Raw genomic sequence first — 23,516 nt, 5'->3', positions numbered from 1 at the left:
GACTGCAGGTAGGGGTGCAGGCAGAGCAGGGCTCCCCCTCACCTCTCCCAGGGCGGCTGGAAGGAGAACGATGCTGAAGAGGAAGCAGCTTTGGTACTTTCTGCAGCGCGCAAACCCCCTACAGTTACACTGCAGCTAAAAGGCACCATCAGGGCTCATGGACACCCACAGCTCTCACACCTCCACTTGAAACACTGCACCTTGCTGTTACCCACGCTAACACAGAAGGAACCCTTCCTCTGTCTCCAGTCTACCCAGCACCCTGGGAAGATCTCCTAAGCCTTCAAACTGGAAGAAATCCCCCTTGCCCATCCAAAGCTGTCTCCTCCCCTAACATTGTTTTCATTTCCCCCTCCCCCCCCCCTTTTTTTATTCTCAATAAAAACATAATTACAGGCTTTTAAAAAAAGCAAATTATAGTGACATACTTTAATTATCTCCAAGCAATGGAGGACTAAATTACACAGTCAGGGAATCGGAGGTTACCTAAAAATAAAAGCAAGAAGCTTCATTAAATGCTAATTGCAGCTTTCGCCACAGAAGTGAGATTTCAACACAATCTGCCATTGACTCGCTCGGCCATACAAGAGAACACTGGCGCTGGGGAGAGACCCTCTCACACACCACACACACGCCTCCATCCATGGCTGCGGGCTCCAGCCGCAGGGGCTGCTTCACCAAGGGGAAACCAGGCAGCCAGCACGTCCTTCTGCTGGTCCTTCCCCAACTGCAGGGCTGGGGTGCTTCCACCTCCCTCTGCAGCACTCACTGTCCCCCTGAGACCACTCAGAGGCATCGCTCATCTTCTCAGCAGCACTGATGTGCTTATCACAGCTCTCCATCCTCCATGCCGCATTCCCACAGCCCAGGAAAATTAAGTTCAAGATCTCCATTTGTATCTTCAAAGCTCCCAGTGGCCCAACAAGGGCCTGATGCTCCAGGCCAGAGGTTTCGGCTGGCAGCGGGTCTCATTGGGAGAAACGCTTCATAGCGCAGAAATTAGCTTGACTTGCTTGCTGCAGAGCTGGTCCCCCACTGCGTAATGAACCACAACATCTGTCACAGGCTTTGCTGCCTTCTGCTCTAAATGCAAGTCACACCTTGCTCTGAGCAGCACTCAGCTCTCCTGGGGCCAGAATGACACTCTGTGGCTCTCCCTGTGGGAGAGGAGCTGGATGGAGACCTGTCTCAAGACAAAAGGAAAAAAAAAAAACCAAACCAAAACACTTTCTACTCCAGCATACTCTTTCCATCCCCCTCTTCCAGATCTGCTTACTAAGGAGCTTTGCCAGGACTTCAACAGGAGGTCTGCAGAGCCAGGTGGCAGGGGAGTGATTTTTTTCCCAAGTCAATGCTGTGAAGGAGCAAGGGATGAGGTGGCAGGCAGACTGAGAAATTCGCAGAGAAATTATTTTGTTTTTCCATTTCCTATCAAGTTGGCCTAATTGTGCTGCTAAAGTCTGTAATTTGCCTCTCACAGACGAGAGTTAATGACAGGTTCGACGCTGCTGCTGCTCCGCACGGGGCTGGGGAGATGAGCCCACACACAGCTTTCCACAGCCCAGCCAGGGGCTGGAGAGGGAAGGGCAGCAGGACCCCAAAAGTTCCCGCTTGTCCCTGGAAAGGGGAGCTCAGGAGATGAGCTGGGGGTTGGGAACAGCAGCCAAGGCCAACAGAAAGTTCAAGGAGGGAGGAGATACGAACATGCGATGGAGGAGATGGTACCAGCTCTCGTTTCTCCCCCCATTTCTCAGATTCCCAGAAAAAGTTAAAAACACGCAGGTCAACTACTCAGGGAACTCAGGCAATTATTGCTATTTAAATTCAACAACTCTTCACAGAAATAAAGGGAAAATCAGACAAGTGCTTTTAAGCTGTAAAGGAGGCAAGGAGGAGAAACAGCAGCAAAAATTTCAGGACAAGCATCTTATTTTAGAAAAAAAAAAAAAAAAAAACCACACATAAAGTACCAAAAACTAGGAATATAGTATCTAGGAATCAGTATCTACTCTGCTTTTCTTCTTCCCAGCCACAAGCAGCAGAACTTCCCTCAAAAATATTAAGGAAAGCAGAAACCTGTTCCTAACAGAAACCAGTTATCTTCCCCCAACTGCCCCAGCAGCAGCTATCACCTCTCTGCAGATACCAGCACCAGAGTCTGCCTAGATCCACGTCACTCTACATCCATCTCAATTGCTTATAGACTGTTCCCTTTTAATTAGCTTTCATAATCAAATAAGAGTCTAGAATTAAACAGCACTGTATCATGAAATGCTGTATAAAATTAACCAGCCATGTTCAGAGGTCACTGCATCTCCCGCTGAAACTCACCCAGCCCTGGGAGGGATACAGGTCTGTTTAGCAGCACACGGTAACGGTGCCAGTAAGTGTAGGTTTTAGCTGATAAAAAATGGGGCCAATTAAAATCCTGTTTCAAGACCGGCGAGGTTGGATTTGTGCAAATATTTTGCATATCTGTTTAAGAATATCTTTATATCATTTAAGCTAAAATCTGAAAGGAGTAAGGCTGAATCACTACAAAGCACACTTGCACCAAAATAAGTACCCACATGAGGACTCTTTTGATTTAACACCTCACCACATCCATCAAGGAATCGAGGTAGCTATTGTGTTTCAATAGGAGGGGAATATGAATCTACTTGAAACCACATTCAAAGTTCAGCCAAGCGACTTCTTCCCCAGGCACCAAGCAAGCATCAAAACCACCCCCTTTGGGATGTGCTGTCCCAGCCACTGAAGCCCAGAGCCCGCTGCCCAAAGCGACAAACAGCCCCAGGAGCCGCTGTGCATCGCTGGCTGCCAACGCCGTCCCAGAGCTCTCCCTTCTCCACACCTTTCTGCTCCAACACCCCGCAGCAGCACCACCCGAGCAGGGCCGGGGGACACGCTCCAGGGCTGGCTGCGTTTCCTCGAGGAAGCAGTTTGAGGGCAGAAATGTTTGAGAACAAGAAAAGCACAGAGCAACACCTTGAAGAAGTATTTGTACTTTAAAAAAAAGCTTATTCAGCAGAACAGAGCTGTTCGACAGCACAGCTGTTTGCATCTCCCCTGGGTAGAAAGCATCAACCTGGGCAGACCACCTCGCTAGCACAGGTCTCCTCTTTCCCACTGCCTGTCCAGCTCTGCACCGTGCCCCGCAGAGCTCCCCAGACCATGGGGACAGACGAGTCTGGAAGATCTGCTTGGTGGCAGCATGGTCAGTCCCCAGCCACAGCCTCTCCAGAGGACTCAATGCAAGGGAAGGAAAGGAGATGCTGCAACTAGAGTAGAATCAGCCTTTCCAGTCATTATCAGGCAGAATTCAGGGTGGAAAGCTGCTTGTAAAGACAGTAGAGCAGCATCTCAGAGCTGGAAACAGCAGCAGAGACAGCAGCTCGGGTTCTCTGGGAGCCCTCTGAACCGGGCGGCATTTCACATCCCATCCGACAGTGATGGATGCGGAGGGAACGGAGCAGTTGTTTTCTCCTGAGAAGCTCTTTTGACAAGTGTGATCTTATCAAAGTTTCGAGCTTTTCATTACATTTCTTTTTTCTTTTTTTAACTCCTGCCTTCAAGCCACGCTCTGTCCTCTCCATGCCGGCAGGGAACAGTCACGTTTGCCTTCGGGCACTGATCAGTGGCTGAAGCTCCCCGCGGTGCTCAGAGCAGCACCGAGGCCTCCCCTCCCCGGGGCACGCCGCCTGTGTGACCCCCCAGAGCAAGACCTGAGCTATGAGTAACACACAAATAGGCCTAGAGACATGCAAAACGCTGCGGGTAGCTTCACTCAGGCTCAGAGAAGGGAACATATGGGCATCTTTGGGCCAGGAGAAACACACGCACAGGGAGACATCCCAGAACCTTTGTTGCCTCTGCGAGGTCAGGACACCCCTGTCAGCTCCAGGGCTTTTGCTGGGCACCTAAGGCAACAACCTGCCCAAAAGCTGGAGGCAGCCCACCCCTCTGGGGCAGGCAGCAGCACCTTCCTCCGCCTCCTTTCCCCACCTTCCATTTGCTCTCCAGACGGACCACCTTCTCCTCACCCAGCAGCAACCAAGCACAGCCCCCCCCTTTCCAAGGGCCTTTCCCAGAGCACGGGGACAGACACCACCAGCAAATAGAACAAACCTCCCCAGAAGGGGCAAAACCAAAACTCTTTGAGCAGCCACATACCTTGTGCTCCAGGCTGTGCTATCCCAAGGCCAGGCTGGAGCCAGGCTGGGCAGAGCTGCTTTCGTTAGCTGGAAACTCCCTAATTAGCCCAGGTTGGTGCTGATGGGGAGGGTGGACCTGGCCCTGCCTCTGAAGGGGGAGGGGGGTGAAGCCCTGGAAAATCCCTCTGCTCCATCCCTCCAACCTCAGCCTATAATTTAGGGAAGAGCAACAGAGGAGAAATCAGCCCTTTGCGCCCCAGATCCTGCCCCAACCCCTGAGCACTGGTGCAGCACAGGTTACAGCGTGTACCCCAGGGCACTGCGCCAGGGTGCGCTGAGCTCTCCTCTCCCTGTCCCAGCCCCTCTCGCAAGGACCCCGGTCGCAGCAGGATGGCCTGGGGAGGAAGGACACCGAGCCCCATGCTGTCCTGGAGCACTTGGCCACCCAAAACCTTCCCCATCAGCCAAACCCAAGGCACCTCCTGGAGCGAAGAGTCACCAAGAGACAGCAAACGCCGAGTGCAAAACCATGTTTTTTTTATTAGAAATCTCCTTGTATAAAAATGATCATGCTCTACACAGTCATCGAATAATTCATAAACATCCAGGCACTGAACTTCGTTTTTTTTGTGTGTTTTTGTTTTTTGACTGGTCAGTACATAAAGCAGACATATTTCAATCCATATGGTCATCACATACATTAATTAACCACCTATAGAAATCAGCACTTTGAACACAGTCTAGGTTTTATTTTACTTTATTTTGTCGTCTGTTTTTTATTTAAATTTTATGTATTTTTATTTACTTTTCCTTTTTGCAACATATAGAATTTGGTAGGATATGGGAGAGAGAGTGAAAAGGGACAGAGGAAGACAGGAACAAAAGAAAATGGAGGATTAAAAAAAAAAAAAAAAGAGAAAACAGAAAGTTCTGCACAATCACAAACAATCTCACAAATTCCAGAAAAGGGAATATGTTGGGTATCTTTTTTTTTTTTGCCAAGATACAGAAAAAAAATAACCCAAAGATTTGCTGAAGTCCGTCACCTCTTCCCCGTGCTATGTCCCCCCCTGTTCAACTGTTCTTCCTCCATGGGGAGGCATGCATTGTCACGGTGGTCGGTGGTTTATTTTTATTGTTTCTTTATTTTTTTTTTTTTTGCTGCTGTTGATCACCATCTTCCCCAGGAGCTCTGCCCAGCGGACCCACCAGGAGCGTGTGTCCCCCCCCCGCTGCCACCTCCCCGTCCCGTCTGGGTCCCCCTCCAGCGTCCTGCGACGAGTGATGTGACTCAGCTCCCTCCCGCGTCGTGGCATCCACAGCCTCCCTCTACGCCAGGCAGATGCGATCGCTGGAGCTAAATCGCGTGGTTGCTATAGCTGACGTAGGTCTGTTTGGTAGCCAGTGCTGGAAAGAAAGACAAACCTCACATGTATCATTAATGAAGCCCACCCTCCCTTTCTGGCTCCTGTCCCATCACCCTGACCCGACCGTCATGCCAGGAGATGCTGGCGGGGATGCGACGTGGGGTTTGCTCATGGATCCAGCCAGCTCCAGCACTGGGGATCGTTCCCTGTGAGGGCACCGAGCTGTGGCAGAGGGGCTGAGCCCCACGGCAGCCCTTGGGGGGTCCCTAAAGACAGCTCACCCCGAAGAGAGACCCCAGGATGTGACACAGGGGATGTGTGCTCAGGTTCCCATTCACTTCCCTCAGCAACCTCTTACAGACAAACCCGCGGGTGCTCCGCATTCCCAAAAGCTCAGCTTGCCCCAGTCCTGCAAGAGCATGATTTGGGGTCCAAACTGGGCGCCCCACACCCCTGGACGTGGCTCCATGGCAGCTGGGAGCTGAGCAGCAGGGCACTGCCAGTGCCAGCAGCGGGCGGCACGAAGCCAACCAGCCTGGCTGCATCCCTCAGCCAAGGATCCCTGCGCCTGTGCTCGGGTGCTGGAGGAGCAGAGCACATACACAAACCTGCTGCCCCCTTCCAGCTCCCCCAGCCCTCGGGATGGGGTTAAACACCCCAGGAGAGGAGGCAGCAATGGCTACAAAGCCACCACGAGTCCCAGAGGGACACCGGGGGAGCCGCAGCAAGGCCCAGCGCCAGGAAAACACCAGATAGCAATAAATCCTCCTGCTCCCCGCAGGGCTGCACCGCTGCCTTCAGGCTCGGAGGCTGCAGCACGTCGCTTGCTTTTAGCAGCGGCCACAGCTCCAGGAGAGGTGGAAGCAGCAGCTCGCAATGCCCTGGCTTGCCTCAGCACTTCAGCCAGGCACGATGTTCTGTGAGGATCCCACCGTGGGGTCCCCAGGTACCGCGGGGCTCAGCAGACACACCGACACCCTCCAGCCAAGGACAGGGATGAGCGCTGGGACACAGAGCAAAGCTCAAAACACCACAAGCAGCACAAACGTTTCTCCTCTGCAGAGACCGGCACCATGCAGAGGGGACACCCAGCAGCTCTCCCTCCGTCTCGGTGCCTCGCTGACAGATGAACTTTGCTGCAGATTTCAGACTGGTATTCCCAGATAACAATTAGATAGGCCATAAGAAATTAGAGCTGACAGAGCTATTTGTTAGCCGCAATGTTTTCATAGCCAATCTGCCCATATCAAAGCCCTGCGAATTATTTATTCTGTTGTTTAGTTAAGGATACGTGACCTGCCAGTGACAGAGTGAAAAATGGCCCTTCAGCCCTGTGCTGACAACCCCACCGTACCTCCTGCCCCAGCACTGATGCTGTGCCTGGCTCCCCACCTCAGCACACCTCGGGAGCACGCTGCCAGCCCCGCTCACACCGAGCTCCCACATTCCCCATGCGAGACACATCAGAGCCGGAGATGCGGCAGACGGGAGGCTCAGGTCTCCCTGCTCCTGGCACACACAATCCTCAGAGCCTCCTGCTGCGAGTCCCGCGGGGGAGAAGGATGCTCACTGCAACAGGGAGCATATGGGAATGTCTGGGTTCAGGTCCCAGATGAGGTTTCGCTGCATCTGGGCCTCCAAGCCCTGCTGCAAAGTGGGCATTGGCCCTTTGTGCCAGCAGAGCCCCAGCCAGGAGCCAGTTGTGGCTGGAGGGAGACCAGGTCACGCATGCACAGCGTCACAGCCTGTGACACCAATGCCATGGGGAGCCTGGCACCAGGACAGGGCTGACATGGTCCCAGCGAGCCCTTACTGCGGGGAGCCCACAGACACCCCCGGTCTGGCGCGGAGCACAGACGAAATGGGGGCAGATCCCACTGCCACGTTGGTGTAGGACCTCAGATCACACAGATCTGTGACAGCAGCTGACAAAAGCCACCTCCAGCACGGGCAGCGAGGGCGGTCTGACCATGTAGCTGCCCTTCACAATGCAGATAGGTAGATGAAAGAGTCGATTATGCAGAGACATTGCGTACAGAGCCGCCGCCAGTGACAGCCATTACACAGGGCGATGTGGATATGGAGGTTATTCAGAGATGCCAAAGGATATTAAATAGCTCAGGCTGGAAAGAGAGCGAGCATGGGATTACAAAGGCAATCATGGCTTTCCAGGGAAATGTTTGGTCTCCATTCCACTGATGCTGGAATCCAGAAACTCTGCTGGTACATGAGGAACATTTGTATTTCCCTGGGGGTTTCTTCAGATTTAGCCCAAATGGGATTTCCCTTCTCAAAAGACCCCAGCAGCATTAGATCCAACCTTTCCTTCTTCCTGCAAGACTCTGTTTTTGGAAACCCAAACACACAACAGGCATGCACCCACTTTCCCAGGGTTTCCTGAGCCCCTGGTCTCTCTTCCCAGCGGGAGACTGGTGGCTGTTCCTGTGTCAGCCTTAGCTCCAGCCTGGCCCCCCGAAACAGCCCACGGGCAGACCCCTCAGCCACACCAGAGTCTTCCCAGAAGCAGCTCTGGGCACCCAGGGTGGGCTGACATTAGGATCTTCTCCAGGAGTTTGGGCAAATTTCTGTGTGCCCCAGCCAGCAACTCGCCCAGCAGCAGCATGAGCATGCCTCCAGCGTTATTTCCCCTGCCACCCACCCCGCAGCATTTCCCACGGGATAATGCAAACAGGTGGAGGGATGGGAGTGCCAGGAGTGATCCTGATCAGAGGGAGGCAGGACACATCTGCCTCAGCAATGTAGCTGTGGTGATGGAAAACAGTGTTTCTTGGGTGGGAATAAATTAACGAAGGGTAATCTCCCTTGCCTACAGTCAGATGACGCTGTCCCCTCGCCAAAAGCCTGGAATCAGAGCGCAGATAACCACAGCACACCTCCCTCCTGGGCACGGCGGGGAATAGAGTGGCCCCCAGCCCACGAGACGCATCCCTGCCCAGGCTGCCCTCGCTCCTGGGGGATGGCAGGAGGGAGCTGAGATGTCCCTTTGCCAAGGAGCAGCGCTGCCAGCACTGCTTGCGCCCATGGAGGACAGCACGGCCACAGCCCGCCGGCGAGCCAAGGCTTTGGGCTTTCTGGCATCACACCAACCTCCAGCAAGGCCAGCTCCCCAACCCTGCGGGGAACCACGTTACCTTGTGTTTCCAGATTTTCGCAGAGCTCTGATTTGGCCTCTCCGTTGGGGCGGAAACCTCCTTTCTGAGAGAACTTGTTGGACATGGTGGCTGCTGTCACCACTGCCTTGAGGCTCCGCTTGCGCTTGGGGACGTTCTGCTCCGGGTGGAAGAGGATGATGTACACCTTGGGCATGTAGAGCATGCCCAGGGACACCGAGGCACTCAGACTCACCGAGATGGTGAGCGTCGTGGTCTGGATGTACATCTGCAAGACACAAGGGCACATGCTGAGACCCACCACGACTCTGTAGGATCCAGAAAGGGTCAGCTGGGAAAGGACAGGAAACAGGGGAAGTGAAAATGTTGTGGCTAAATAAATAAAGGGGTGGGGAGCCAGGGTTGGAAATGTTGGCAGTTTTGGACCTTAAACATCAGTCTCAACTTGCTGCATGGATCAAGCTGCACCTGGAGAGGCCTCCAGCTCACTTTTGCTGTCTCCTCACCTGCAAGCACGGGGTGGCTGTGCCGGCGCCCTGACCCATGTTTTGGGGCCCCGGCACAGCCTCCCTGCACTGAGACCCCTCAGCACCCATGCACGCTCCCACAGCAACCTGCCAGCACCCCAACTCAAAAACATCAACCGAGACAGAGCCCCTGCGCCCTCTTCACCCTCCTCTCCTTCCCAGCACTCACAGCACCCCCCACCAGCCGCAGGGTGGGCGCTCCAGCGCTGCAGTGATGGGCACAGCAAGGACACCCACTCCCAGGGCCCAGCATGGGGCACCCCCTGCTCCCCCATCGCCCTTCGACAGGTAATTCCCATTCCCCAGCTGGCTCCCTGGGCCGTTGTCATGTAAGTCACATATTACACACCGACGTTGCCTTTCTGCAGTCAAAACTAATTTCACGCTCACTGTCCAGGACTAACAGTGACAGATGTTTTGCAAAATGAAAGCCCATTAATCTGACTGTAGAATAATCCATTTTTCTATGGAAAGCATTTGGCAGGCTCCTCACAAGCCGGGGGCATCTGAAGCAGGCGGCAACAGGAGGGAAAGAGACCCCCCCTCCCTCCACCCATCCCCACCTCTTGCCCTGAGCAACACAGGAGGCTGGGCCAAGCCCCTCCATGAGCATCCCTGCTCCCAGCACAGGGCTCCATCCTCTCCAGCGTCCTCTCCTCCACCACGTAGCTCACAGGCCAGGTCTCTCCAGGCCAAGCAGCGAGAGGGCTCTGGGTCTTTGGGTGCCTTTGCACACACCTTTTTTTTCTTTTCCAGCTGCGCTTGGACACTGGGGCTGTTTTGCAGGCTGCTAACAAGGTTTTAGAAGGAGGCTGAAGGCAGTTTCTGAACTTTATCCCATGGCTCAGTCACAGCGTGGTGTCTGGGGTTTCTTCTGCAGTTGTTTCACGCGGGGGATTTAGGTGGTGCAAGGTGGCAGGACCTGAAGGAGCCAGGGGAAGCCTGGGGGCTGCAGCATCAGTGAGGCCATGGGGTCCCCATCTCCCCAGCTGCACACATTTAACCTGGGGGCTCATTTTCTGGAGGCAGTAGAGTGAAAAGATGATTGAGGACAGAAGCTGAGCACAGAGGCTCTACACAGCTCCCCGGAGAGAAGGCGCGTGGAGGTAGCTCCATCCCATGAGGCACCAGCTCCCGGCCGGGGCCATCATCCCACCCCAGGAGCTGCGGGTCCCAGCTGTGACTGTGCAAAGAAAACAAACACACGGGCCCAAAGCATTCCAATTCAACCCAAAGAAAACAAGTAACAAAGCTTCTTCTGAGTCAACTGCAAAGTTTCATTTGTCCCCAGAATAAAACCTCTTGCTGTCACATGTGCTGGTTTGTTTATTCCACCTTCTCTGTATATGCACGCAGAGTCAATCTAGGCAGTTTTTGGAAATAAAAATGTCATTTCATCAAGGAAAGTCAAAACATATCTCTGTGCCAGAATATCTGCTATTTTTTCCTTTTTTGTTTTTTTCCTTTTTTTTCCCCTTACATTTTTTTTTTTTCCCCCATCAAAACTCTCCAGACATTGCCACAACTGTCCTGGACCAGAAGGACCAGACTTGCTGGGAATGAGGGCAGCACTGGGACACCAACTCCAGGCACCCCAATCCCTGTCCCAGGGACCGGCACAACTCTGCTCGGCACCAGAGTGACACGCTGTGGGACAAGACTGAGACTCCACAGCCCTTCACCTCCCCGGCTCCCCCGCCTGCCCGCCCTCCTGCTCCTCAGCAGATGCCTTTCGGAGAAGCCTCACTTTTTAATCCAGTAATTTCCATATTTCCTGCCTCTGCAGTGACTCCCACCTGTGCCTCGGGACTCGGAGGCGTTTCAGTGAAGAAGGAGAGAGCAGATGAGCTTGAGCTCAGACAAGACGTCTCCGTGCACGCTTCCCCCCTACGTGCCTGGGTCAGGGCTCCATCTCCCAGTGCCACCGGGGACTCCCCTCTGCCAAGACCTGCAGTGTCACCAACTCCAGCCTCCCCATGCTCCCCACCCCATCTCTTAGCGCTCCTCAAACCCCTGCAGCACTTTTGGGGTCTCACAGGGCCACCGTGGCTACCTTCACCCTCATGACGCATTTGCCAGAAACAGCCCCATTTTCTGCAGCCCGCGATAACCTCACACCGCAGCAAGTCCCTTTTCAGCTCAGAGAAATATTTTTAGCCTGGAGTCTAAACACAGCCATGAAACACTGCACAGTTAACCTTTTGCCACATCAAAAAATGACCATTTCTCACCATTTTGGTTCCTACTCTCTTAATTGGTTTCCAACCTAGGACCCCACTTTGCCCCTCTGTTAACACTTGCGCTTCCTCCAAAGCCCTTTGAGGTGTGCGCTGCAGTTATCAAAGTCACAGCTCCTGGTTCAGCAGCATCCGCTGCTTCGTGGATAGGATCAAAGAACGCAGCCCATCTCTGACTCAGGATGATGACGCTGTGTCGAGGGACCACGACAACCCTAAATGACCCAGCACAAGTTCCCAAGCCCAGCACTGTGCTCAGCCGTTGCCCCAGGGATGGATGAGCCCATCCTGCCCCCGGGGGAGCAGCGAAGGCTCAAGGCACAGCCCGGCACAGTTTGTGTTTGTCCCAAAGAAAATCTCTGCCATTAATTGGCAACCCACGCCTCTAAATCCAGGCCTGACCCAGCTACGAGAGATTTTGCACCGCTGCGAGTGCCATGGAAGGGAAAACCCACTCAATCCTCATCCAGCACTGCTAACTAAACAAACCGCTGGACAGTTCTTCTCATTCCTTCTTCTCTTCCTCTTTTCCCCTGCTGAAAGCAAATGTGATAAACAGAGAACCAGACAATGACACCACTGTTCAGCTGCTGCCTTATCAGCGCAGGAAATTGTCTCTTTCTTTAGATCCTCTGTTATTGCTATTTCTGTAATCCGCTGGGATCGGCAGGGATAAGAGGTTCTTTTGAGAAAAGGCTTGGGGGACTTGTTATAATAATATGCCACCTCCATGCAAAGTTGTAGGCACAAAGTAAAGCAAAATAAAATAAAAATGGAGATTTTTATCCAGTTCCTCCAGACTGTGAGGCAGCCTGGGCTTCAAGCTCAGAGGGGTGGGGGCAGAGGTGCCGGGCGGCGTTTGGAGGTGTGGGTCTGCCCCGTGGCATCCTCAGGACTTGAGCAAAACTCCAGCTGTGCTCTATGGGGAGAACAGCCTGGCTGATGCTCCTGGCTCTTCTTTTACCAGGTGTGTTGACCCTTCATGGAGCCCAGCGGGGCCCCAGTCACGAAAGCAACAGGGCGAAGGCGAGGGGATCCCTCCCCACGGTGGCCTGTGGGTGCCCCCCCCAGCACCACCCCGGGGTGATGCCAATGTCAACACCCCCAGTTTTCATCCCAAGGACATGCTCAGAGCCAGATCCTCTGTGCAGGCTGCGAAATCTTTTTGACCTTTTTCTCCCCAAGACTGTAAACCAGCAGCTAAAGCATGGAGGCAGTACAAGCACCCAGTTCCTCTGAGCATCCCTTTGAGCACGTGCATCACCCTTCAGCCACGGCCTGGAGACACGCCGAGCTCGCAAAGCTCACATCCCCCGGCGGCACGGCCGAGCGCCAGGCTGAAGCACCACAAACCCCTCCTGGGACTGCTCAGCAGATGCCGTGGCAGCAGCAGGCTTTGAGAAAGAGAACTGCATCCAAGGGGAGTTGGGAACATCACTTTTTCCGCCTCTAATCAGCTTGTTAGCAGCCTAATAACAGAGAAGCCCTGCACATTACAAGCCCCCGAAGTGAAGCACAGCCTGTTGTCGAATTGCTGCTTGACAGCCAGCTTTCGGCAGCCCTAAATTATCCCATGACAAGCTGCAGTGAAGAGGTGAGCAACCTTGCGCATAATCTACAATCATTATCATTTCCATCTTTATTACCCACAGTATGCCGAGCACATTAAGGAGGCTTTAAGGGAGCTTTTGTTTTGCAATAATTTCTTAAAAAACCTGCTTTCTTGTTAGTATCTCCCCTGCCATCTCATCAAAATGGAAATGCTGCAAAAGGCTCCATTTATTTCCTTTAATCCTTCACACTTTTAGCCAGCATGGGCTGGCTTGGTAGACACTTTTTGGCCAAGCCAAGGTTAAAGATGCTGCTACAGACCTGGCCTCCTCGAGGGGTTTGATGTTCTGAGAAGAGACAGCACTCCGGGACGTGCGTGAAACTCTGGTGTCCACAGCAAAAACTGTCTCAGCAAACCACCCCTGGCCCTTTTGCAATAGGTGTTGCCAAAAGTTGTGGTGTTAGCACCTCAGCATCACAGGGGAACACGCTCAGGGAGAATTATCCCAGTCGTGATGGGTCCAGAGAGGGAATCCAGGCAGTAGGTCACTCCGGGGATTTCCAGGGAATAGAAACATCGAGGTTTATTTGTCAGAGGCAGCTCTGGGCTGGCAGGCGTGAGCTGTTTGCGTTTAACATAAATGCGATTCTTGTTTTGGCTGGCAGGCAAAGGGGATTTGGGTCTCATTCATGAGATTTTTCTTCTTTGTTCTCGTTCGCTCTCACATAAGCACAGAGCTTCATCCAGGCTGGCCTCAGTCCCATGGGTACTAGCACCAGGATCACCCTCCAGGAGCCAAGGACGGGGAGGAGGACAGACAGACAGCTGTTTCACTGCACAAATCCACCTCTGGGATTATCTGGCCTGGCCTCGTCTACAGTGTGTGCAAAGTCACGTCTGGAGGCGCAGGGGATCCTCACACCCCAAGCCCCTCAGCTCAGCAAGACGGAGCTTCTCCACCCCCCCTCAGCTCTGTGCCACCCCGCCCACCGCAGCCCAGCCAAGCGATTTGTTGTCGGTGCCATGTTACCAAACACACAGGTGTTAATTAAAATCACAGCAAAATGGTAATCGAGTGAGAAGTCACAATCTGCCCTGTGCCCCGGCAAGTGAGGGGACGCACTGAGGGGTTGCTCTGCTCCCTCTCCCCTTGCCCTCCACTGCTTCCAGCTCTCAGGGATTTCAGAGAGCAGCTCCATCTCTCCAGCCTCCATCACTGACTCAGCACCAGGAAAAGGTGCCAGCTGGGCAGTGCTCGGTCCCTTTTCCATGCAGAAATGGTGCTCATGACACTGGGGACCTGGTTCTGCCCTGGGGACTCATCCTCCCCAAGCCCACACAGCAACAGCACTGCTCACCCTGTCCAGAGCAGGGCAACGGGGTCAACAGGGCACAGAAATACAAAGGGAGACGGATGAAATGAATCAGGAAGGTCTCTGCTCCCCAGTAGAGCAAGAGATTTGCCAACCAACTCTTCCCACCATGATTCCCAAGCCAGCAGGACCGCAGAGAAGCACCCCTCCTTGCTTAGGACATGTCAGCCTCTCTCAGCCCCCGTCCTTGCAGCCCACAGGGCCACCAGCCAGACCGCTCCTCTCCTCCCTTACCTTTTCCGCTGACTGCGACGTCCCAAAAAATATAGGGATGAAGGCTAACCACACAATGCAAGTAGTGTACATGGTGAACCCGATGGGTTTGGCTTCATTAAAGGTCTCTGGGACCCCGCGGGTCTTAATAGCGTACACAGTGCAGGTGACCATGAGAAGCATGCTGTACCCAAGCAAACAGATGAGGGAAAGGTCCGAAATGTCACATTTGAGGATGCCCCGGGCAAAGTGGGGGTTTGTAGTCCGCTGGTCCTCGTAGTCAATGACAGAGTGGGACGGGTCCACGATGAACCAGATGCAGACGCCCACAAGCTGCAGCGAGATGAGGCTGAAGGTGATGACCAGCTGGGAAGCGGGGCTGATGAACCGGGGGGCACTCACCGACTTCTTGCCCTGCTCAAAGATGCGGTAGATGCGGTTGGTCTTGGTGAGCAGGGCGGCGTAGCTGATGCTCATGCCCAGCCCAAGGAAGATGCGTCGCAAGGAGCACGTGCTCAAGTCGGGCTCAGCGATCATGAGGAAGGTGGTGGCGTAGCAGAGGAAAATGCCCGTCAGCAGGACGTAGCTCAGCTCCCGCCCCGACGCCTTGACGATGGGCGTATCGTTGTAGCGCACAAAGGTGACCACCACAAAGAGGGTGGCGATGATGCCCACGATGGCGATGAAGACGGGCACCACGGCCCAGGGCGAGCTCCACTCCAGCTTGATGATGGGGATGGGGGTGCAGCTGGTGTGGTTCTCGTTGGGCCGCTCGTTGAAGTGGCACCGCTTGCAGTGGAACTCGTCCAGCTGGTACTGGTAGCCATCGCAGCGCTCGCAGTGCCAGCAGCAGGGAATGCCCTTCACCAGCTTCTTCCTCTCACCTGGCTTGCAGGGCAGACTGCAGATGGAGCTGGGGAGTTGGCTCCCACCCCCCGGCCACAGCATGTTCTCCACCTGCGGGGAGAGATGGCACCAGCCCCACTGACGCCCAAGCTGGGCATCTGTCAGGCATCCCTGAGGCACGGGGGATGCCCTGCCTCTGCTCGTGGCAGTGTTGCCCGGATCCAGCCCCTCACACCCTCAGTACAACCCATGAAGGACCCCAGCCCTACCCAGCATGGGGACAGGGAGGTGGTGAAACTCTCCATCAGCCTTTTGGGTAGATTCAACACCAGAAACCCAAAACAAAGTTCCTCCTTCCCTGGGAAAATACCCTCTGCTCTGATCTGGCTGCTTCTTCCCTTAACAGAGATGCAAAGTTGGATGCCCAGAGCCTGTGGGATGCGGTCACACGCACTGATGGTGGGCCACCGTGGCTGAACCACAAGTGTGTACTCAGGGGACACCCTCACCCCAGGTGTGGCTTCCTAACTTTGCACCCATGGGCTCCCTGGCTCCCAGCTGGGTTTGTTACACCCTACGTGGCCTTGATGGGTGCAGAAGAAATCTGCAGGACCTTCCCCTTGGCACAGACCGTGCACGGCCACACCACAGGCACCAGGCAGCCCCCAACCTTACTTTTAGGTGGAGGCTGTCAGTCCATTGCCCGATGACTTTGTACTCAGGAGTGGAGTTCCTGATCTGGTACTGGTAGATGTCATAACGCCCCGGCGCATCTCCATTCTCATTGAATGTCACGGGAGTCCCAGCAATGCCTGCAAGAGAGGGAGGGCTCAGCACCCACAGCACCCGCCACAGCACCCTGGGTGATGAAGTTGAAGGGGGCTCTGATTTGATGCTTCCCCCTTGGTGTGAGGTCTCTCACTGCTGGGAGTGCCACAAGCTGCCAGGACAATGCCAGCATGGGCACAGGGTGGAGGGAGCAATTGGGGAAAAGAAAACCAACCCCAAACCCAAGCTGGTGCAGGGACCTTAAGGTATCAACCCACTGGCCCCCCCAGGAGCCAGAGCTCACTGAGCGATGCCAGGCACCGAGCATTGTTGCACCAGCTGGTTTACTGCTTCTTTTAAGAAAGGGGGGAAATGCAGCTTTAAACTTAAATCAAGTGAACTGTGCAGATAAACACTAATGAAAGGAAGGAAGAGAAAAATCAAGCAAGAGGGGAAAATAAATAAAAGAGACACTGCAGAGGAGATCACAGAGTGGAGATAAATAGAAGTAATAAGGAGGACAAGACAGAAAATGTTTATTAAGGAGACAGAGCAGAGAAAAAGATGCATTTCCAGAGATCTGAAGACAGACAAGGACATGGCAGCATGATTCAGCGGGACCTCTGCCAGCCGTGATGCAGGGGGGAGTGGGCACAGGGAGAGGCCAGGCAGGCAGGACGGCGGGGCGAGGGCAGGATTGCTGCCAGGTTACTCTCCAAAGGCAGATCCAAAGGAGATGTGGAAGCTCAGACCTCCTCCTTTGCTGATCTGCTGCAAAACCACCTCACCTCTGCCTCCAGCATTTGCAGTGTGGCGGGTGCCAAATGGGAACACGAATACATTGTGGGTGCTGCTGTGTGACCCATAACGGGGGACAACCTGGGACACCCCAGCCCCACGGGGCCGTTCCTCCCCGCCGCCCCAGGGACGGACAGACCTGAGAAGTTGACGCTGCGGATGTACTTGAGCAGCTCCACGCCGTCCACGGGGTCCATCCTGGGGCACAGTCCCACCTTGCCAGGGCACAGGTTCTTGTGCATGTTGTGCAGAGCATGTCCCATGGCGTAGACGGCGTCGATGACAAACTGAACCTTGCCCTCCTGCTCGTACGAGGAGTCCTGGCCGATGCGCTCTCGGTCTGCGGGTACACGTAAAGCAGGGCTGCCGTACCCCTGCCATCCCAGGCATTCCCCGCAGGGATATTTTTGCTGCAGCCAAACCCTTGCAAACAAGCCCACTCTGGACTGAAGCAGCTGGAATTTCCAACTCCATTCCCAAAATTACAAACCCATCAGCCAGCCAAGGCACCTCTTTCCCCGTGGGAAGCTTACGCTCCCTAGGCATGCCCCAGGAAGGAGCAGCAGGGCACAAATACACCTCAAACACCACCGGACTGCTCCCAAAACAACACCCTCATTGCAGATATGTTTCATAGTGTCAGCCCAAGGCACTGGCTGTGTCTGCACTGCCAGGGCTCAGGGCTCGAGCTGAAAGTCCTCCTGTCACCTGTGTGAAGAGGGACAGCTGGGGGGACGCTGTGGCTCTCACCTCAGCCCCTCTGAACACCACACCGGGAAGGTTTGGGGTATGTGAGCTGGCCTCTGAAGGCAGGAGGAGGGTGACGTGCAGCCAAAAAACACATTCACTGAAGAAACACCCAACCAACCTCTCTGTAATGTCGTTCTGAAAATGTGGGTGCTGGCACCCAGCTGTACTTCCCTGTCTCAGTGCCATGGGACATCCCCGTACTCCCAGGTCCCCAAGTCCCCCCCAGTGGGATACAGGCTGGGCTGCGATCGATGTCCCATCCTCACCCCCGGGGGCTGACCTCCTTCATCCTGCCAGGAGCTCTCATGGGCTCCGACTCTTATCAGTGGCATCAAGGCACTGCCAGGCAATATCCACCACTGGCTGCATGTCCTTCATCTCAGTCCTGAAGCCTCCTGTCACCCTTCTCCCCTCGTCACCCCCTGCCACCCTCCCACGCCGCTGACCCCGCAGCCCTTTGCAGCCTCCCTGGCCATCCCAGCTTGCAGGATCCTGCAAGGATCCAGTAATTACCAGCGACAGCTGCCTGCCTCTCCTGTCATAAGTGCCCTTAATGGGACTAGAAACATGTTAATCATTAAGCAAAAGACACCGATTAATGTAGCACGGCTGTTAATTACAGCTAAGAAAGCATCTCCCATGGGGCAATGCCGCAATGGAGAGCCACGGCCTCTGCACCTCCATCATCGCCTCTGCGGCACGGCCAGGCACCCCGCCAGGCCACAGCTCCTTCAGCAACAGCGAAAGGGAAGGAGGGTTCCTCGGGGAGGCAAAGGCACAGCCTTCATCCTCCGGAGAGGCAGAGGCATCCTAGAAAGCCATCCAAGGGTGTCCAAAATTAATTCCGGCTTCACTGTGCACAGAGGCTCCCTGATGCAAGGAGGGGATTTATGGTGACTGCAGGGACCAGGGCACAGAGCTGGAGCGGCCAGAGACAGAAAAGGCGCAAGCAAGCAGCGGTTGCTGATTCCCTCCCTCCCCGCTGCAGGAAGGTGGGATGAAACCAGCGCTGGATGTGGAGCAAATCTCCACCGAGCAGGGACGGCCCCGGGAGCCGCGCGCCCGGAGGTCCCTGCACCGGGACAGAGAGTGAAATGTGCCACTGACAAGACACTAAAGCAAATTGATAGTGAACTGACCAACAAGAAAACATGATATCAGGGAGGTGAATTTATAGCCCATCCTTCAAAGTTATAAAAATGCTTTTGGACTACGTGGAGATTACTCATGTGAAACCCGTCAAGTTATCCTTTCTTCCACATTATTGACAAGAGCTATTAATCTTCTCCCTCAACTTTGGGCCTTTCCCTGCATTCATCTCTCAAGGCGCAGACAAGCCACTCTATCTTGTCAAGATAATTACCCATTAAAAAAAGGGTGTAATAGACTATCTAGGGGACCTGAGCCTGTGGGGATGTCCCAGCCCCGCTGCCACCCTCGGCACCGTCCTGCTGCCCCACAGAGGCTGCCAAGCCCAGGGGACACACGGGAGACAGGACTTGTCCCTTCCCAGCTCCTCAGCTTCCTAGCAGACACCTCAAATCCCATCCAGGTCCCAGCAAGTAAAATACAACCCGCTGTGATAACACAGGCTGTGGAGGCTGAATTTTCTTTCCAAACATCCCTCTGGCTTGCAGCGAGCAGCGTCAGCCCGGCGCAGTGGGAGAAGCTGGCTCCAGTGCCAAAACTGAGCCGCTGCAGATAAGCAGACGTCTCCAGGGCTGTCTGTCGGGCACCTTGCCCCAGGCCCCAGCTGCTTTTTGCAGACAGGAATTAGGCTGGTGCACAGAGAGGGCAACACGGAGCAGAAAGCTGAGGCTCATTTCTGACATGGAGACAATAAATCTGCGCCAAACTCGCAGTAGATTAGGGCCACAAAAGGGATGTGACCCCACTGATTATAATAGTAGGGTCGTGTATCGTTCTACAGGGCTGATAATTAATTTTCAAGTGTGTGATGAGCCTCCCCAGGCACCCCTCCGAGGACGGATGCAACTATCTTCTCAAGCGGTGGATGAGACGGGATTAGCATCAATTCCCATCACATCGCCGGCGCCGGCTTTCAGCAGGAATTAATCAAAATCGCTCACAGTGCTGCTCCGGAGAGCTGGAAGACGGTGTTGCCTCTGCATCTCTGAATCTCATGGGTGCAGGCAGCAGCACCCAGCACCCATTGCTGCGTTTTCAGGCTGGGTGAGCCCATCGGAGGCGCAGAGACTGTCCCCCCCATGAGGGATGCTCACTGCAAACATCTCTGCAACAAGGGCTGGAGCTGCTCTCGCAGCGAGGTTGGCAGCACCCGTTTGGGCAGCTGGTGGGTCTGAAGGGAAGTCGAGCAGAGGCATTGCCGGGACACCTCTGCACACTCAGACCCAGCCTTGGTCAACAGGAATCTTTTATCATCTTAACTACCAGGTGAAAAGCACAAATAATCCTCCCCTGTTGGCCTGGCTGGGGCATGCTGTGCTGGAATACAGCCAGTGCCACAAAAATAACAACCCCATATTAAGAAGAGACTGGAGAGAAGCAAAACAGAAAGGGAAAAGAATACGAGGAATCACAAATAAAGAAGGAAAATCAAATAAAAGCTTCTTCCCCCCCAGCCATGTTGCTGCTCTGCGTCTATCCGCAGCCTGGTCAGGCAGAGGTGAGTGCATGGAGAAATCCCCAGCCCTGCTTCAAAGCAGAGTTACCATCCAGCCCTGCTAAACAAAGGCTATTAATTAGCTCTTCTGGAAAAAGATTACCCGGTAGGGCCTGGGAGCATCCTGCAGTTCCTCTGCAGGTGGGATGTGGGGAGATGCAGCCCTGAGCCGTGCCCCATCCTCCTGCCCTTGCCACCCCATCAACCCAGCAAACCCAGGGCTTCCATCGGCTCCTCCATCCCCACCCGCAGCATCCCAGCACCTCCCAGTCTGCATCCCCACGTGTGTGAATTATTAACAAACCAGAGGCTGGCAGGATCCTTTCCAGCCCAGCCAGCTGGGCACGAGCAGGGCCCAACCCGGGGGATCGGGGACACAGCCCAGTGGAGGGAGGTTGGAGGTGGGGGGGATGCTGAGGAGATCCTACTGCAAAAGCAGCTGGGAGGTGGGTCCTGGCCTGACCCGGTCCCAGCAGGACAGCCTGGGGATGGAGCACACAGGTCCTCATGGGTGCTGGGGTTGGTCTCGGGTGTCCAGCAGGAATCACCCAAAAACCTGGTGCCCACCCCAGCCCTCGCCCCTCCCTTCCTCCCAGCTCTCCCATACATGAAAGAGTGCCGTGAGCTCTCCTGTTCAGTGGTGGGACCCTTCGGTTTGTTTTTTGGGATACAAAAGCAAGCAAAGCCAGAATTCCTCTGTGCATGTTGGGCTCTACCCAAACTTGAGGCTCATGGGGAAAGTCAGTACAATTCCCTCTAGAAAACAGTCCCAAACAGGACATTTGCGTAAGCCACGCAAAGCAGGAGCACGTAGAACCACACAAGCTGGTTATTGCTTCATCGTGCATTATTTCCCCTCTCCGTTTATCTGCCAAGCAAATGTTCAGGAGATAATTTATTTACTGACAAATTCAGATAATTTAAAGACAGCTCCTAGGACATTTGCCATATCGTGGTTTCAGCTGCCTCCACTAATACCTTGGCCCTGAAATATTGCTTGTTTAAATGCTACATTACTATGAAGATGAAGAGATCAGCAGTTTGCAGGACCTGCTCATGCATTTCCTGGTGTCGGGGATTTCTTGATGAAATCAGGAAAGATGAGGAGCTCTCAACTACCCAAGGCCATGGCCACAGGCAAGTTGTCTTGCATGCCCTTGCTGCTTACCAAGCTCACACCTATGCATTAGCCACAAGTCTACTTGGGGAAGCTGCAGCACTGGAAATCCCTTGAGGGGACAGAGATGTGTCCCCAAATCATCAGCTGAATATTTAGGGAATACCTGCAAGGCAGGGGAGGTGGAAGCACCATCCCGCTCATCCTCATCAGTGGAAGAGGGGGAAAAAAACCCCAAACCTTAATGATCAAACTTTCCAGGCACGGCCAGGCCCATGCACCTGCTGGCATGGCACAGCTCCCACAGACATCCCTCCCATGGGAACAGGGGGAACGTGCAAATGTCCCCAGGTCCTGCCACATCACAGCCTGTGAGCCACTGTTATCTGTCTTCAGCCAGTGCCAGGCAGGCAGTAAATCTCTCCCATCTCTCAGTAAACATGTCACCTCCTTGAGCCTCCAACCATCACCTCGACAGCAGCGCTGTCAGCAAGACAGATCCCCTGGTCGCCTTGTTTACTGTGTTAATCCCTACAAGCCTATTTTAGCTGGAAATAGCTAAAAACGCACAGTGGGGGTTAGGAAGAGGCTCAGGGGTCCTGGGATCAGGCTCTGCCAGGACAAGGGTCCCTACCTGGAACAGCACAGGGGCACATCCACAAAGCAGTTTGCAAGGAGACACGGGCAAAGGCCACTCCAGCACGTGCCCTGGGGTTATCACCCCCTCTCCGGGCACCCCTGCACCCTCCCTGCGGGCATGGGCACGCAGCGGCCGCAGCCTCAGTGCTGGCTAAGCCAGAGCCATATCCTGACCCTTCACTGGCCTCATTTCTCTGCAGCCACCACAGCTTTTTGACTGCTCAGGTGAGAGAGGAGCTGCCTGTAAGGCAGAGGAGCACCTGCGGCTTCAGCCTTACATGGGTCAATGGTGCTTCTGCCAAGCACACGATGGGAAAGAGGCAGTTGTCCAAATGCTGCAAAACAATGCAACAGAATTCAGCCCCAAATCCCCCAAATCTGCATCATTTTGTACCCACAGAAGACAGGGGCAAGGGAAGGAAGAAGTGTGTGCTAGCAGCCCTGGGAGCTTCGCACAGGAACCGTGCCTCCACACACACACACACACACCAAGCACATGCTCCCTGGATCACGCACAGCACACAGGGATGCACAAAAACATTTTTGCGCAACACTCCTGTCGACTTTTAAGCGAGGCACTGCCATCACAAGGCCAGCAGACACAGGAGTACCCACACAGATGAGCAGCTCTGCCTCGCCCACATTCCCCACACTGCAAAAGTGCCGGCGTTTCTCCAGCTCTCCCCAAATTCCCAACTGGCTTTTTGCTTAGACCAAAAAACCACGCTCATAACTGAGACCACCACACACAGAGCATTAATTGCCACGTAGCTGCCTTGAGCTGGGCTGGCAGCTCCGGAGCAATAAGGATGTGGCTGAACTGAAAGGCCATAAGGGAAAAGTAAGCGAAACTTTTTTAACACCTGCCCTGGGCTCTTCTGCCATTGCCTTCACGTCCCCGTGCACCCCGTGTGATACAGCACCACGTGCCCATGAGCCTCCGCTCGCCCAGACACCCCCATGGCTCTTACTGGTGCACTTCTTGATGTTGCTGCCCTTCTTCAGGGCGTGCCGGCTCAGCTTGCAGTGGAAATTTTCCTCCCAAAACTCAGCAAACCAGATGTTTCGGCGGTTGTTGTCCAGCGTCCTGCTGGAGAAGTAGCGGTCGAAACCTGCCCGGGGAAGAGGGGACGGAGGGGATAAATCTCTGGGATGGCAGAGAAATGCTTAACGTGGCCCAAGAGTCCCCAGACAGAGAGGAAGGAGGGTCTTGTGGGTGATGGGGACTAGGGACTTGTAAGAACATGTTGGGTTTGTGTCCGAGCTGCCACTCAGGCAAAGCTGCAGGCTGGAAAACCCACTCGGGGAAGACCCACTGCAAAACACAGAGTCTTTCACAGCCAAACCCTTGCAGTTAAGGGGATGCCACTGCGGGGGTAACTGCTGACCCAGGGGAAGCT

General features: G+C 54.4%; 1 protein-coding gene across 1 annotated transcript in view; it reads right to left on the bottom strand.

Annotated features, from left to right (window-relative positions):
* Positions 1-4,680: 4,680 nt before the first annotated feature.
* Positions 4,681-23,516, bottom strand: part of GRM4 (glutamate metabotropic receptor 4) — a 51,171-nt gene continuing 32,335 nt past the window's right edge. The window contains exons 6-11 of the mRNA XM_074925768.1: positions 23,088-23,228; positions 17,106-17,306; positions 16,076-16,212; positions 14,576-15,511; positions 8,674-8,920; positions 4,681-5,561 (exon numbers count right to left, since the gene is read on the bottom strand). Coding sequence (XP_074781869.1) covers positions 5,512-5,561; positions 8,674-8,920; positions 14,576-15,511; positions 16,076-16,212; positions 17,106-17,306; positions 23,088-23,228 — 1,712 coding nt within the window. The 3' untranslated portion in view covers positions 4,681-5,511. The remainder of the gene's footprint in view (positions 5,562-8,673; positions 8,921-14,575; positions 15,512-16,075; positions 16,213-17,105; positions 17,307-23,087; positions 23,229-23,516) is intronic.

The sequence above is a fragment of the Athene noctua genome, chromosome 23 (genome assembly GCF_965140245.1).
Source record: "Athene noctua chromosome 23, bAthNoc1.hap1.1, whole genome shotgun sequence".
Lineage (NCBI taxonomy): Eukaryota > Metazoa > Chordata > Aves > Strigiformes > Strigidae > Athene > Athene noctua.
This window is presented reverse-complemented; position numbering and strand designations above follow the sequence as displayed.